Source organism: Capsicum annuum, chromosome 6 (assembly GCF_002878395.1).
Source record: "Capsicum annuum cultivar UCD-10X-F1 chromosome 6, UCD10Xv1.1, whole genome shotgun sequence".
Lineage (NCBI taxonomy): Eukaryota > Viridiplantae > Streptophyta > Magnoliopsida > Solanales > Solanaceae > Capsicum > Capsicum annuum.
Window position 1 is genome coordinate 122,987,334 of NC_061116.1, and position 17,224 is coordinate 123,004,557.

The 17,224-nt window shown below is 36.9% G+C and overlaps 1 protein-coding gene across 9 annotated transcripts; it reads right to left on the minus strand.

The window, feature by feature from the left end:
- Positions 1–318: 318 nt before the first annotated feature.
- Positions 319–14,956, minus strand: LOC107873182 (protein ENHANCED DISEASE RESISTANCE 2-like). 9 transcript variants are annotated; one of them, XR_001675162.2, is made up of 5 exons: positions 14,801–14,956; positions 2,168–3,176; positions 1,523–1,547; positions 1,412–1,452; positions 319–631 (listed from the first exon to the last, which is right to left on the minus strand). XR_001675162.2 is itself a non-coding variant. In XM_016719929.2 (4 exons), coding segments are annotated over exons 2-3 (948 nt in total). In that variant the 5' UTR covers positions 3,115–3,176; positions 14,801–14,956; the 3' UTR covers positions 319–631; positions 1,412–1,451. The 9 variants fall into 9 exon arrangements, 8 of the variants coding, with proteins under 8 accessions (XP_016575415.1, XP_016575419.1, XP_016575417.1 ...); XM_016719929.2 differs by lacking the exon at positions 1,523–1,547; XM_016719933.2 differs by lacking the exon at positions 1,523–1,547 and having other exon boundaries at positions 2,168–3,095; positions 14,801–14,930.
- Between the last annotated feature and the right edge of the window lie 2,268 nt (positions 14,957–17,224).

Sequence of the window (17,224 nt, forward strand, 5' to 3'; positions counted from 1 at the left end):
CACCATGGAATACCAACAAATCGATGGTTCCATAAAATGGGGGTTTTCATGGTTATCAAACCATGAAATTAAACCATAGCATACCATGCATTTTAAGAAACAATTAAAACAAACATGATTCTTTTAATAACTATACCAAACCATACCATTTGGAAACCACCCTCCAAACAGAGTGTTCAAGTATATTAAAGGAACCACGATTAGTTCTACAACAAATATCCCACCTGCAATCTGTGTGAATATTTCCTAAATCAACAAAATGGTGTTGCTGAAGAGAAAAAGAATGGAAAAGAAACTTGGAAATTGTGAACAGTTAACTCCCTTCAAATTAGTAACCTATTGTTACCAAGCGATTGATATATAAGTAGATATAAATCAACATAAAATATACTAGTGAATGAGCAACTGGGAGAAGTGTTTTTCATAGAGAAATGAACTAAAAGCGAAGAATGCTACTGTAGTTCCATGTCAGTAAATTCCCCCCAGAAATGTATACATATTTTTGTGCTACAAATAATGGCTAATGTGGCCATCACAAGCGACATTATGAGAGACCACTATTAGGATTCCTCGCTCATGCTTGAAGCCATAGAACCTTTGCGTAAATACGTTGGATTTACAGTGTGGAGATCTGCAAAGTTCAAATGATGAAGAAATGTATGAGTTTATTATGCCATCAGAATATGAAAACATATTTGAACCTACGGCTACGAGAACTTGATTTCAGGATACAGAGGGGAAGCTAAGATATACAGATTTATTAAAGCTATTATAAAATAGTATCTTTAATGCATATAAGTTGAGCAACATTTCATCTGAAACGTCTAATGAAGAATATGAAGAGAGAGAGAGAACAGTCCAATGAAGAATACGAAGAGGGCAAGGGACATATTGCATGGAAATTGACTGTGTCTTCATTGGAAGAGGGTGTGAATCAAGAGCAAACTGTAATCTTGATATACAGGAAATTGAAAAAAAAAAAAAAAAAAAAAACCAGCGCACTAGCACCTACACACGACCTACATGTGTGTGTTTAAACAATAGGCGAGGTCAAAATGTTTCAAAGAAATGTAATATGACTCTGTATTAACATCCTTATCTGGGAAAAAAAAGATTTAGCAAATTATAACATTTCCTGTGGATTTTAGTTGTATGCTGGAAGAGAGACTAGACAAATGCAGGATAGCATTAGCCAACACTGAAATAGGTAAAAATGCGTACATATACTTAAGTCATTGAACTCATTGTTTATATACTTGGGAGTCATTTGCAAACATGAGATGAGCTCGTTACTGCAAGTCTACAACTATTGGCTCTATATAAGAGGGAAGCATCTCAAATAATCTAAAGCATTCTGTGGATATGTATTGAAGATGAAGAGAGAAAGATGATACGGTATGTAAAATCTTACTCCGGTCCGATACTGGTAAGAGGAACTCCTATGACATGATTCTACAAAAAAAACATAATGAAATGAGTTTGAAGCTTAATAAACGATGTGAACTCAAGAATCCACACTTACCGTGGAAATTTTCAGTGCATTGGCTCTGGGTGGAAAGAAAACAGAGGAAATTCAGAACAAAGATAAAATTTGTAATACCGTAATAATGTTGCTCAAAACAATCGTAAGTACCATTCAAGAAGCTTTAATTAACAGGAGGAAAATTCTCAAGAGGAAGAACTGGGAGCTTTCAATGCTGTGGAATTAAACCAAAATTGTAATCCTCTTGTGCTTTATTTTTTGTAACCCTGGGAAGGATGTAACCTTTTTCACCAACACCACCAAGAAAAAGAGCTTCATCACCTAAGTAGACTAAGTTTAGTGCTGACAAATTGGATCAAAGAAGGTTTTGCCAAACTTTTTGTAGTTCAGCAATATAAAATGGACAACATCTTAACATGGTAAGATACCAAGATTTTGTATGAAGTAAAATAAAACATGAAGTCAGAAGTTTACCGATGAAACAAACGATGAGCCCAACCTTTCGTAGTTGTCATGCTTAGCAATGTAAAAGATACTTATTTTACCATGGTATGTGTTTAGATAAAGAAAAAAATGTAATCAAACTTAAACAGCGAAAAAGTAAAACTAACAGAAGGAAAATTCCAGTTTCTTTCATCCGGTCATGTATTTGACGAAGTGCTCTTAAAGTCTAAGATCACTTACCATCTTTTGGTACCTTCTTCAGAAAGCCCATTATCAACATCCCCCTTTACATTTGAGGGACTGGAGCTGGAGCTACAACCTTGAGTATCTGCATGTACAAGGTGAGAGAAACTGTCGCCGAAAGACTTCCATAGCCTTGAAGGGAAAGAAGGCAGCAACTCTTCTATGTTCCCATCAGAAGGAATTTCAACTAGCGTTGCTGAAGTGGTCTGCAGCTCTGAAAATCTTACTGCTCCTAAAATCTGTTCTGGAAGTTCTGATTGAGTTTGACTCTCAATTAGGAAAGCTAAATCAACTGTAAGGGTTGATATATAATTATATGCGAGATGAACAATTGCATTTGCTATCACTGAAGATCCTATATCAATATCTACTTCTATGTAGTCGTCTGTTATACAGTACTTGCAAGTCAGCGCACGTCCAATTACGCATATAGCATGCTCCCCAACTGCCTTTCTTACAATCCAAGGTCCTTTAACAATATTCGCGATCAGTTTTAGCCTATTAGTTCTAAAAGCATCATCTCCTTTTAAGAACTGCTCCATCAAAGAACCTTCAGGGACGGGTTCAAGACCCACAAAATATGCAACAGCACTGAAGTTTTCCTTACTAGGAACTTGCAAGTTGAAAGCCCAGACAAAGGGCTTGCAACCAGTAGAAGTTTCATCTTGAAGAGCCCTCCTGATACGGTGTTTTGGATTATTCAGAATATCAGAAATCTTTTTAGGAGCTTTTATCCAGTCAAAACCAAGAGGTTTCAGAAGAAATTCACCACCAGGAATTTTAACCTTTGTTGAAAAGTATTCTGGACCTCTTACCATGAAACTATTCCCCGGTGGAGAAGCCCACCCATTTGAGCAATTATCTGGATCCAGAAGGGGAATGGCACCTTCTGATTTCACCCTCTTTATCCATTCAGGTTCATTATCTACATCAAGATTGGCCATATGCTAATGTATAACACCACCATAGAAAATGATCAAAGGATTTTATTACCAGGATGTTGTTTCTGAAATAAATTAGAACCAATTTACCAAAAACATTACTTCAAAGTTGCTAGAATGTAAACTACTGCAGATTAACTCCCCTCAAACTTACCAATTCTCAGCAATAAACTCAAAAAGGGTGAAAGTATTAAACAGATAAGGGCCATTAGGAACAAAAAATTTACAAACAATAGGCCATGCCAAAACTGTGACAATATATGATCTCATGCACTTATTTGGCATGTTCTGCTGGATCATAATGATGTTGTCTAGCCATTAAGTATCGAGTTATATAAGACAGCCAGTGATTCTTAACGCTCTTTGCCAACCATAATAGTATCTTTTATTTAAGTTGATTAACAAATATAGTAACATACCATAAAAGTATCTACAATCCCTCAAAATTTCATAGACTAACATCCATCCAATGAAATTACTCTCTTTCCAGAACCAAGTAGGGTCCTCCTTTAACTTCTTTATCATCATGGATCTAGATCTGAGTCAGCTCTATCTAGTTTTTAATACTACGTTAATGCCTATTCTATTCATAACAGTCAGTTAAAATTTCTGTAAATTAGTCTTTCATTAAGTCATACAATCTTTACCCCTCACTTTCTAGATAAGAAAAGACGCTAGGAGGTTTCACAATCAAACTGCACTCTATATTTTCTTTAATATACTTAAGCTGCACTGGGAATACACATTGACCTTGACTTCCCAAGACAGGACTGCAAGTCCACAGAGAAAGCTTCTACGCGCTTCAATGTTTGTTACTAATATGATCTTAACTATTTCAATAATGAAATCTACTTGTTTAGTTGCATGCTATTTGCAGTCTAGGCGAACTGCAATCTGTTACGAGGTGCTTTTTTCCATGTCAAATTAGTTCAATACAAAAGCTGCTCTTCAAGAAGCCCTGCTAAAATTTAATACTTGTATACAACAACAACATATGTAATTCCACCAAGTGGGGTCTGCGGAGGGTAGAATATACACAGACCTTATCACTACCTTAGAGGTAGAGAGGTAGTTTCCAATAGACCCTCAGCTCAAGGGAAAAGAAAAGTCCAACGCAATACAGGAAAAGAAATAACTTAAATGAAGAAGTCATGGCAAAGTACTATGAAAAATCATCTTGAACAGTAATCACAACACGATAATACGATAAACAAAGTACAAGAAATAACAGACAATAACCAAACTCAAAGGACAAGAAGCTGCAAGAGTAATACTATGACTAATAGTACGGAACTATAAGCAAGATAATGCTTGACTATCTAACTAACCTTGTACCTATTCCGTGTCGTCTATAATCTCCTATCTAAGGTCATGTCTTCGGTAAGCTGAAGTTGCATCATGTCTTGTCTAATCACCTTTCTCTAACACTTCTTGGACCTACCTTTGCCACTACTTCCTTATCTCGAATATCTTCATTCTTAATTCGATCTCTCCTGGTATGCCTACACATCTATATTAGCATCTGCATCTCCGCAACTTTTATTTTCTCACCGTGGGAGTTCTTGACTGGCCAACAATCTGCTTCATATAGCATAGCCGGTCTAACCACCGCTTTGAAGAACTCGCCTTTAAGCTTGGCGGCACTTGCTTAACATATAGGACTCCGGATGCAAGCCTCCATTTTGTTCATCCTGCACCAATACGATAGCGACATCATTGTCAATCTCCCTATTTTCTTGGATATTGATGCTTCAAACTTCCATTCTTTTGAATAACTTGTGTGTGACATCTCACTCCCATGCCAGCCTCAGGCGTTACGTCACTGAACTTACATTCCAAATATTCTATTTTGATTCTACTCAACCAAAACAAAATTAAGTAGCTAGATTCAAACTCACTTATCTGACCACAATTTCATTCTCTGAAGTGATATTTTGGTGGAAGTTGTTTCTCTTTACAACAACATATCCAATGAAATCCAACAAAGTCATTTCTCTTAACTAACGGAAAATATAGGACCAAGTTTTCCGTAATTGCAAAATATTCATGCGGGAATAAATACAAATCAAGCAAAAAAGGCACTTGTAATACAAGCCTAAACTTTCCTAATACATCATTCAAGTGCATAATCTTACCAACAAAAAAATGGAACAACATGATCAAAACTCCAAAAACGCTTGCCCTACCCATGAGTCAATATTTCATAGTAGCCTCATTAGACCGTACATCTTTCTTGGTATATCCAGATAACAGGTAGGAGAATAAACTAAAACATTCTGGGGCTATAAAGATAGTTATTAAATCGTTAACACCACATAAAAACATTCTGATAAACTTTTCTGCAGAAACATTAAATAAAGGAACAAATATACCAAATACTGATGTTTAACACTAGATACACTAATATTATATCAAGAAATCGGGAAAAAAACCACTTTGACATTGCTAACACCTTAAATTACATCCTAAGACATTTATGAAATTTAGTTATACAATACATAACACTAAAATTAAACAGATCACAACATTTGTAAACATTCGAGAGGCTAGAACTCTCCCAGAAGATTCCTTTTTCTTTTCTCAATATCCTCCCTCTAACAACCTTGTCCCTTTTTCTACAGAAAAAACCACTCAATACATGTGTAGCTGTCTAATAACAATTACTAAGTTTTTTCGATTGTTTATTTTGACCTCCTTGACTAAGTTTTTATAACTTGAGGTACATCATTACCCTCCCCTATAAGAGTCACCTTATCCTCAAAGTAAAATTCAGGAAATTGCAGATTGATTATAGCAAATTTCTCCCATGTATTTTCAAATTCGGGTAGGGTCTTCTACTTGATTAACGTTTCCTAATTACCACTGATTAGGTTTTTGGTCTACCTCATTGCTTCATGCTCAACTTAAAGCTCCAAATCTTGGGTAAGAAATGGAGGTAGGTTTTGAGCATGAGTATTTGGGAGCAACCATTTTCTCAATTGTGAAACATGAAACACTGAATGAATGCGAGCTCCAATTGGTAACTCCAATCGATAAGCTATGGGACCAATCATTTCTAGAATCTTGAAAGGGCAAAAAAAAAAAGGACTAAATTTTTCATTAATCTTCATAGCCAAAGAGCATAGTTTGTAGGGCCGAAGTTTGACATATACCATTTCACCAATCTAAAAAAATCACTTCTCTACAATGTCGATTAGCTTGATTTTCCACCATAAAGTGTGCACCTGCTCATTTACTTCTTCCACCATAAAGTGATGTCATCCATGTGAAAAATTGATGATGGATCCTTCTATATAATGCCTTAAAGGGTGTCATTCCTGCAAATTTGTTCAAGGATGTATTAAACCAATACTCAACCCAAGATAACCACTGGGACCACTCTCCTAAACATATAATGGAGATATGTCTCTAAACTCCTATTCACGACTTCTGTTTGCCCATCAGTTTATGGATGATAGGAAGAGCTATAGCATAATGTAGTACCTGCTATTTTGAGTATTCCCTCCAAAATTGGCTTATGAACATAAGGTTACGATCAGACACAATAGATTTAGGAAATCCATGCAATCTAACCACTTCATTAATGAAAATAGCCACATCTTTAACATTTAAACGGTGTGAAAGTGGAATATAATGTGCATACTTAGTAAAACAATCTACCACAACCAATATTGTATCAAATCTATGGGATTGAGGAAGACCAGTAATGAAGTCCATACTTACATCCTCCCATACATGATGAGGGATAGGCAAAGGTTCAAGTAACCCGGCATGACTCAAAGTTTGAGATTTGTTCTTTTGACAAATTTCACATCTTGCAATGAGTCTTGCATATCCTTCTTCATACCTTCCCAATAGATATTCTCGGACAACCTCTTATATGTGCAAAGATATCCGAAACGGCCTCCTATTAGGAGAAGAATGAAACTCATTTAATAGACCAGGAATTCGAGATGATCCTTTTGGCAAAACCAAGTGACCTTTGAATAGTAGACATTCATTCTTCAAGCTGTATTTGTCATCTGTTTGCTGTCCTAAAATTAACTTCTACAAAATAGAAGTCATTTTGGTGTCTCGTTGTATTTCTTGGTCCCATTATACCTTGTCTTTATTTCCAAATTGAAAATGCATATAAGTTTGCAATTTCCCGCGTCTTGACAACACATTAGCCTCTTTATTTTCAGCACCCGGTTTGTACTTGATCTCAAACTTATAACCTATGAGTTAAGACCCATTTATATTGATTCTCAGCCATAACTCTCTGTTCTAGGAAAAATTTAAGGGCTTTTGGTTTGTTTTGATGATGAAATAATAACCCATCAAGTAGTGATTCCATCTCTTGACAGCTAACACAAAAGCCATTAGCTCCCATTCATATACCGAACATTGTCTCTTGCTCTAGAAGAAAACATTCGACTGAAATAGGAAATACCTTTACCATTTTGCATTAAAACTGCACCAACACCAAATCCCAAAGCATCTACTTCAATTATAAAAGACTCAGAAAAGTTCGGCATTGCTAAAACAGGCAATTGAGTCATAGCCAACTTCAATGTCTCAAATGATTGTTGGGCTCTTCCTCCTCATGAAAAAGCATCCTTTTTCCGCAAATCAATTTAAGGGACAACAATCTTACCATAGTTTTTGATAAATTTTTTGTAGTATCCAGTGAGTCCCAAAAATCCCTGCAAAAACTTTATATCTCTAGGAACTAGCCAAGATATCATATTCTCAATCTTGGAGGGGTCAACTTGCACTTCTTCAGAGGAGATGACCAACATGCATTTTTTTCCTTTTTGATTTCCAGTTGATTCTTTTTTAGAATATCCAAACAACCTTCAAATGCCTAAGATGTGAAGTATAGTCCCTATAGTCCCCAGGGAAGTTCTTTGGAGATGTTGGAGGTGAGAGGGGTTTCGATGGCATACATCAGAGTGATTAAGGACATGTACGAGGGAGGGAAGACTCGGGTGAGGACGGCAGGAGGAGACTCTGATCATTTCCCGGCAGAGACAAGGTTGCACCAGGGATAGACTCTCAGCCCTTTTTTGTTTGCGCTGGTGATGGACGTGTTGACACGGAGTATTCAAAATGAGGTGCCTTGGTGTATGTTATTTGAAGATGATGTAGTGCTAATTGATGAAGCGCGGAGGGGGGAGGGGAGGAATGAAAAATTGGAGGTTTGGAGGCAAACACTCGAATCAAGGGGTTTAGGTTGAGTAGGTCCAGGACGGAGTATTTGGAATGCAAGTTTAGTGACTCGAAGCAGGAGGACGGAGTGGTGGTGAGGTTGGATTCCAGGATGTTTGTAAGAGGGATAGTTTTAAGTATCTTGGGTTTATGATTCAGGGGAATGATGAGATTGATGAAGATGTCTCTAAACGTATTGGAGCAGGTTGGATGAAGTGGAGGCTCGCCTCGGGAGTACTGTGTGATAAGAAGGTACCCTTAAAGCTTAAAAGGCAAGTTCTACAGAGTGGCAGTTCGTCCGGCCATGCTGTATGGCACGGAGTGTTGGCCAGTCAAGAACTCCCACATCCACAAATTGAAGGTAGCGAAAATGAGAATGTTGCGTTGGATGTGTGGACTTACTAGAGGAAATAGAGTTAGGAATTAGATTATCCGGGAGAAGGTAGGAGTGTCTTCGATGGAGGACAAGAAGCGGGAAGGAAGACTGAGATGGTTTGGGCATGTAATGAGGAGGGGCACGGATGCCCCAGTTTGTACGTATGAGAGGCTAGCTTTGGATTGTTTCAGGAGGAGTAGAGGTAGGCCAAAGAAATACTGGAGAGAAGTGATTAGGCACGACATGGGGTTGTTACAGCTTTCTGAGAACATGACTCTAGATAGGAAGGTGTGGAGGTCGCGGATTAGGATAGAAGGTTAATGCGTGTGTGGGTTGTAGCTAGTAGTTAGGGAGCTCTGGTGTAGTCGGCCTAGTAAGCCTACGACTGTGCCCACTGGTAGGAGCCATTAGTGTATGCTATTAGAGGGGGTGGCCTTTTCTTATTTCTTATTTACTGTTTTTTTACTTTCGTATTGCTCTTATTTTCATGGCTCTCTTAGCTCTATTTGTATTATTTCTCATTTCTTAGTTCGGTTATGCCATCCATTCTACTTCAGATATTACTATGACCTTGTTAACTATTCTTTATCTTGAGCCGAGGGTCTATCGGAAACAGCCTCTCTACTCCTTCGGAAGTAGCGGTATGAACTGCATACATTTTACCCTCCCTAGACCCCACTTGGTAAGAATTCAGTGGGTTTGTTGTTGTTGTTGTTGTAATCCCTGAAAATTTCATTCAATAACGAATGAAAAGTAGAGGGTGCATTGGTCAAGCCAAATGGCATGTCTATAAACTCATAATGTCCCTCATGGGTGCGGAAGGTTGTTTTTGCTTCATCTCCAGCTTGAATGCGAATTTGATGATAACCCGACTTAAGATCCAATATTGTAAATATGGTGGGCCCCTAGCTCATCCAGCAGCTCATCAATGCATGGTACTGGAAATTTGTCGGGGATTGTGATATCATTAAGAGTTCGAAAATCCATGCAAAATCATCAAATTTCATCCTTCTTATATCCAGTAATACTAGACTAGAATATGGACTAGAACTTGCCTTAATGATTCCAACCACTAATATCTCGTTGACCAAACGCTCGATCATCCCCTTGAAGTAACACTGATCTTCCTATATCTTTGAATTTCATGGTAGGAAGTTTCCAATTTACCCTCATGTCACCTAATATGACTAACCATTCCATCCCTAATGCCAAATCAGTTCCCCTCTACAAATGGAAAATACTGTTGGTTGATTTGGAATCCTTGCATGTCCATCCTTACCACTTTGCATACTCTACTCTCGCTAACCTATTAACCATTACCAATTGTTACTTCAAATATTTTGGTCTTTCATTATGGGTAGCCCCCATTAACGATCAAAACTATGATGTTGCGCCCATGAATCTTCCCCGCGAATTTCATTGTTCTACATCTTGTAAGTCCCACAACTGAATTCATATTCAACACCATCATAGTACCCTTCGTGTTCCCTTTAACTAAATCTTCTCCGGTAGTCTCAAAGAAGTTTTTTTGTATCATCTTCATCTATGTTGGGTGCTTAAGGTAGATAGGAAGGCGTGGAAGACGCGAATTATGGTAGATAGGTAGTAGGTAGGAGTGTGTCTGTGCTGGTAGGTAGGTGCGCTTTATCTTGTTTTCCGTGTTAGTTATCGTAATGCTTTGATCGTAGTGTCTTGGTCTTGGAGTTTTGGTGATATTTGTTGTTTCGAATAGGCCAAGTGTAGTACTATGTAGTGGTAGACTTATTTTTGCTATTATCTGTTGTTCCTTGCTACCTATTATTTCTTGTTCACATTTGGTCCTTCTCTAGAAGTTTGTCTTAAGCCAACAGTCTTTCGAAAACAATCCCTCTATCCCACCTTTGAGGTAGTAGTACGGACTGCACACACTTTACCCTCCCCAGATCCTACTTTGTGGGTATATACTGGGCATGTTGTTGTTAAGCTAGCTACTTTTACAACGACGATTGGGGCCAAATTTTTCATCACATCTGAAATATAACTCTAGCTCTCTTTTTCGAGCTAATTTTGAATCAGTGTCCCTCGAATTTTGCTACTGAAGAGTTGAAGCTAGTTGACTTTGCGGCAATATGCAATGGTGATCCTGTGTTAGGACCTGCTGCTCCGACTCTTTAATCATATATTTCAAGAATGTTTACAACTCGATGATAATTAGGCCTAAACCCAACTAGTTTATTGCTTGAACTTCCTCTGCTAGGTTCAAATGAAAACCCTGAACTTGTTGCAAAATATAATTTCAATCCTCCACCTTTTAAGCCATCTACATTATCTTTCTCAATGTTTGAGCCCGTAAAAGCATCCTGTATTTCCTCTTTTAGACCATCCAAAAATACTCTAGATAACATTCCATCAGATGCCTCCTACATAGATGTTGCCACCTTTTCAAATTCTTTACAAAACGTAGTGACAGTGGCAATCTGCTTTAGCCCCATTAAGACAACATATTAATTGATCTTTTGAGAATGATGAAACCAGTTCAACAACTCTCTTTTGAAGTTTTTCTGATTAATATTTGTTGTCGAGACTACCTAATGATACCAATTTAAGGCTTTCCTTCCAAACAAACACTTGTTGCTAGGGGTAGGCTTGGTATGGTATATACCGAATACCATATCGAAATCAAAATTCTTTATACCGCGGTATGGATGTAATGGTATTTGGTAGGAGTTTTAAATTATTTTGGTATTTGGTATTTATGCAATAAATACCGAAATACCGTATACCGCACCAAATTATTTTAACAATATATAAAACCCATATGTATTATATTTAAGATTATCAAATGTATTTATACATCATCTATTAGCCAATTGAACATAAAAGTAACTTTTATTCAGAAATAAATTTTTTGGGAAGCTTATTAGTCTTTCCTTTTACTTTTGTTCCAACTTTCAATTCAATTATAGAGAATAGAGGTTCTTTGAGCAGTGCCTCAATCTTTGAGTTTTCAATGTTGGGAATAATAATGTTTTGTTCTCCTGAACCATACTCATCAGCCAAATGAGCTAGATCATCCATGTCGTCTACTTGGACACGACCTACTGGAATGTGAAGACCAATAAAGCTATAGCCATCCTATTTTGTGGATGCACGCCAAGATAAGCTCTTCTTTCCCATTGTTTCTTAATCAAGTCATCCGGAGATGCTCTCTCTGACTTGGACTACTTAATCGTGATTGAAATATTTTTTTTGTGTAATTGATTAAGAAAGATAGTTGTTACTCTGATATGATTGAGATGTTTTTAAAGTGTAATGTTATAGTTTTTTTATATGAATATATGTAAGTTGAAATCAAATAAAGTATGGTTACCAAATTACCATATCGTAAAATACCAAAATCGAATTTAAAAATACCGAACCGTACTGAACTAATTTGGTATGGTAATGATATGGTTCTTTTAGATATCGAAAACCGAAGTTACCATACCGAAGTTTAAAGTACCGTACCATGCCCACCCGTACTTATTGCCTGTAATCTTTCCACTTCCAAAATTTCATTCACTGCAAAATATTGTTCCGCTGCTTTGAAAAACCATCCCAAAGGATTCTCTCCTTTGAAAACTGGTAATTGTAGTTTCCGAAACTTCTTCCCATCTTTTTCTCCAACCAAGTTGACATTACTTCCTTCTTCTTGGTTTTCGACGGATCTAGTTTGAGACGGGGATGCTTCTGCCATCCCAATTCTCCCTTGAGCTTCAATTCTTCCAAGAGAATCTCTCATTTCTTGAAATTATCCTTTCAGTTTTCTAATATCTTCTCTAACCTCTGTCAAATTAGTCTCCACCTTTTTGACTCATCCCTCTATTTTACTCACCATACTCGAATGTTATTGCTTTGATACCAAATTGATAGACTTTTCTGTAGAAACAATAATACAAACTGATACCAAATACTGATGTTTAACACTATATACACTGATATTACAACAAGTAATTTGAAAACAACCACTTGGACACTGCCAACACCATAAATTAAATCCTAAGACATTAATGAAATTTAGTTATACAATATACAACACTAAAATTAAACATATCAAAACATTTCTAGACATTTGAGAGGCTAGAACTCTCCCAGAACATGCCTTTTTCTTTTCTCAATATCCTCCCTCTAATTGTCTGACCCTTTTTTTAACAGAAAAACCACCCAATACATGTGTAAATGTCGCATGACAATTACTATGTTTTTTAATTGTTTACTTTGACCTCCTAGAATATTTTTTTATAACTAAAGGCACACCACATTCTCCATAGTATAGTTGTTAATACGAATAAGAGAAACTATGTTATAACCATTTTTGTACATTCAATGTACTCCACGGATAGAGGAATACATAGAGTTGACCATAGTAAAATAAGAAATTGAAAGATTTTGTTGAAATTGTTCATTGGAAATTTTTCGCAAAGTTAATCATTGAAGAAGTATACTGATGGTATCATCTTATGTGATCATAATCTGTAAGTTACTACTTTCTTAACCTAATTTGAAAAATCTAAATCATTTTGGAAACACGTGACGTAAGGTGAATACGTTTTCCTAGGATGGGTAAATCCCTCATGTTGTCAAAATTTAGGGAAAGCTTCCTTTTCTTAGGGCTTGAAAGGATAAAATACATAGAACGTGAACCAAGGTTCATAGGCGGATCAAAGTCGAAACGCAAAGTTCTTTGTTAGACATAAACGAAGCCAAAAAATAGTTAGACGAAGCCGTAGGAACTCTTGCAATATCTTATTCATAATCTTATAGGCCCCGCACCGATTAATTCAACTACTCTGTCATAATGAAAGGGAAAGAAATCTTTTTTTGACCAATTGCCTGAACCTACCTTTCATAAAGAAAGGGAAGGAAATCTTTTTTCTTTTTGATAGCCATGGTGTCCGAGCCAACTTTCGCGCACCTCAACTAAATCCACAGGATACCTATCACCTCCCACCAACAACAGATATCAAGAAACTCTATCCACCAAGGCTAAGACAGATGGGAAGAATCACCTAGTTTTTTCGTCTCTGCTGGGATTTGAACTTGAGACCTCAGGTTCCCAACCCACTTCATTGACCACTAGCGACACTCTTAGGTGCAAAGGGAAGGAAATCTTTTTAATTGCCTGAACCTGCCTTTCTTTCTTGGTCGATGCGTTGATGATTCAAAAGCCGTGTTCAGTCCTTTTTTTTCTTTTGACAGTTGTCGACAATCTTGTTATTATATTTCTTTACTGTTCCCTACTAAATTCCTATAAATTGAAGAACCAAGTAGTCATTGGAACTTCATCCAAAAAAAGGGCATCCCGGTGCACTAAAGCTTCCACTATGCACAGGATCCGGGGAAGAGCCCCACCACAAAGGTGTATTGTACGCAGTTTTACCTTACATTTCTGCCAGAGGCGCTTTCCAAGTCTTGAACTCGTGACCTCCTGGTTACATAGCAAAGAACTTTACAAATTACTCCAAGGCTTCCCTTCCTTCGTCCAACAGGAATGGAAATTCAACTTACATCTTTCAGTACCATACTTGTCAGAATGGAACTAGTGAAATTTGAACAAGCACCGTGATGTAGAGAGATGGCGGTTGGGGCAGAGATTAAGGATATTACAGAAACATCTCCTTAAAAAAATATTAGCTCTACATTATTTAAGGGTTAGATTCTTTGAGCATATCTGTGTATTAAACATGTCTGTGTACAATATCAGTATCTACCATATCCAGTGTAAGATTATTCTCTTGAAAGGTAAAGGTTTACTCGAATCCAAAAATGCAAATAGATAACTTGGGTAAAGGAAATAAAAGAACTCGAGTTGTGGTATAAAGCTAACATAAATACAAAGACTTCAAGTATCTCAACTTTCCAAGACTAACCAACAACACGTTGCGTTCTGGGAAACCTATTAGATTCCCATTTTGTTCAATTCCACGATTAAAATTCTTAGAAGATCGAAAAACCCAACTTGTCCTGTTATGTTTCTCAACTATTGGCACATATATATTACATGTCAATTATGTTTCTAAAATACCAAATCAGCGCATCCAAGAAACGATTGGTACAAATAATGGCAGAGCTAAAAATATAATGAAATTGGAAAAAGAAGCATACCGTGAACGACTTTGATCAGGTCTTGGTCTTGTGCCTGTAATTACAATCATGCATTGCAAATGGAATTTTAAATATCTAATAATGATACAGAAGAAATAAAGTTGTTTTGTTGTTGGGAAATGGGAATTAAATTAGGGTAAACCACATAAATAACCTAGGTAATGAAAGTAATTACACAACCTTTCCTCTTTTTTTCTCTCTGTCGAATTATGGTAAAAATACTCATACATTCGGCTAAATATTATACATTGGTCGAATCACGAATGTATGATAAAACAGCTAATCCTAAATTTAAAATAATTGAAATCAGTAATTATTTACTGTTCCTTAATTAACGGTAATAATTAGCTAACATTAAGTCGTTTATGGCTAAAATTACTAACTGATATTTAAATTTCAAAAAAATTCTTCAATGTTTTTTTTTTTTGTAATCTTTGGTTCAAGATCTGGAAAGCAAAAAAACAACCAATTTCTTCTACATACGTTCTTCAATACTTCTAAAATCAATATGAATATCCCCATACTGCTGCGACATTCTGGAATCTGGCAGTCAGAAATTAGTTATGAGTCATACAAAAGTGATGCAATAATTATTTCGGAAAGTATTACTTTCTTGAAATTGGTTTCTACAATCGCCATGGAATTGGATGTCGATGAAGTTCGTAAAAAAATTGAAGTTAACTATGTGGTTGAAGAAAATTCTTCTCCAATTGTCCTAAGAAACGACAATGGAGTGAGGGTTTTACGTTGAGTTGAAGAAACAATTTTTTGGGTTGGTTAATTTTTCGCTTTGTATTTCAACTTTCGACAAATCCAATAGTGAAATAGAGTTTGATAAAGAAACAGGTGTTGTAATGTGTATTGGCGGTAGTGAATATGATTCGATTGCGTTAACAGTTGTTAAAACGGATAATCAGTATGCTCTATATGTTTCTGAAATTGAAGTGAAAAACTTCATTACTGATGGCAAAAACACTGAAATAATGGTGAATCAGATTTACAAGGATAAGGAAACTCTTGTTTCAGTAATGGCAAGACATGCAATAGCTAATGGCTTCAACACTAAAGCGAAACGATCCAACAAAAAAAGGTATGATATAAAAGTGTCAAATATATTTGTTGAGCTTATAATGTATGAAATTTGTTGTTAGAGGTTTTGTAGAAGTATTTGTTGTGTAGTTGGGTAATCTGTTGCTTATGATTGTTAAATTACGAATGTATAATGTATGATTATACATGCTTGATAATGTATAAATAAACCGTGCCAATCAAATAAATGTAAGATAATATGGTTTAAGACATTCTGTAGTTGTTTTTATTTCTTGTATGTTTTTTAAGTTAAAATACGAATGTATAATATTTTATTATACATACAGAGAAATGTATAATATAGCTGGGCAGTACCATTATTTCCATTTCTATCTTTCTATTTTCAATTGTAATAGTTTTGTTTAATACATTGACTTAGGTTTTTATATATTGCTGCAGCTATGTCCTGATTTGTCATAACAAAGATTGCAAGTGGGTCTTGAAGGCGTCTTGTATGAATGAATTAGAATTGTTTGTGATTAAAACATTTGATTGGGAGCATACTTGTAGTCTTAGCGACAGAGTGCTTAATAATGTGGTTGCAACAATAAATTTTGTGAGTGAATTTACAACTCTAAAATTAATCAATCATAAGAGAATACATACCCCCGCGAACATTATTGAAAAAATGAAGGTTGTTTACGAAGTCATATTAACTACATGCGTAACACCCCAACTTAGGAAGGAGTCCTACATCGGCAAAAACATAGGAGGGATGTTGGGTATATAAGTGAGAAAGCCTTACTCCCCAGTGACGCATTTTAAAACCGTACGCGCCTAGGCCCAGAGCAGACAATATCACTAGTGGGTTGGGCAGAGACAGGGTATCTCGGGCCTGTGTAGTTCGGGATGCCCATCAAGGCCAGGGCCTCAGCTCGGGTCTTGACAGAATGGTATCAGAGCCGCTCATGTGTCGACCCTGTCGATGTGGGCCAGAGTTCAAACTGAGTGTAGGCAAATCCCGATAAGGCGGGGCAAACCTCAGTCCTGAGTCTAGGCAAAATCCCATTCGGTGGGGCAAACCTCAGCGAGAACGCTGAGTCCATAAGGGGGTGTATGTAACACTCCAACTTAGGAAGGAGTCCCACATCGGCAAAACACAGGAGGGATGTTGGGTATATAAGTGAGAAAGCCTTACTCCTTAGTGACGCATTTTAAAGTCATGCGGGCCTAGGCTCAGAGCGGACAATATCACTAGTGGGTTAGGCAGAGACAGGGGTATCTCGGGCCTGTGTGGTTTGGGATGCCCGTATTCTATCATGACCCGATCCGAGGCCCTGGCCGTGATGGGCATCCCAAACCACACAGGCCCGAGATACCCCTGTCTCTGCCTAA

What these genes read in the sequence shown, in the direction of transcription:
- LOC107873182 (XM_016719932.2), bottom strand. Translation starts at nt 3,114, where the DNA reads ATGGCCAATCTTGATGTAGATAATGAACCTGAATGGATAAAGAGGGTG.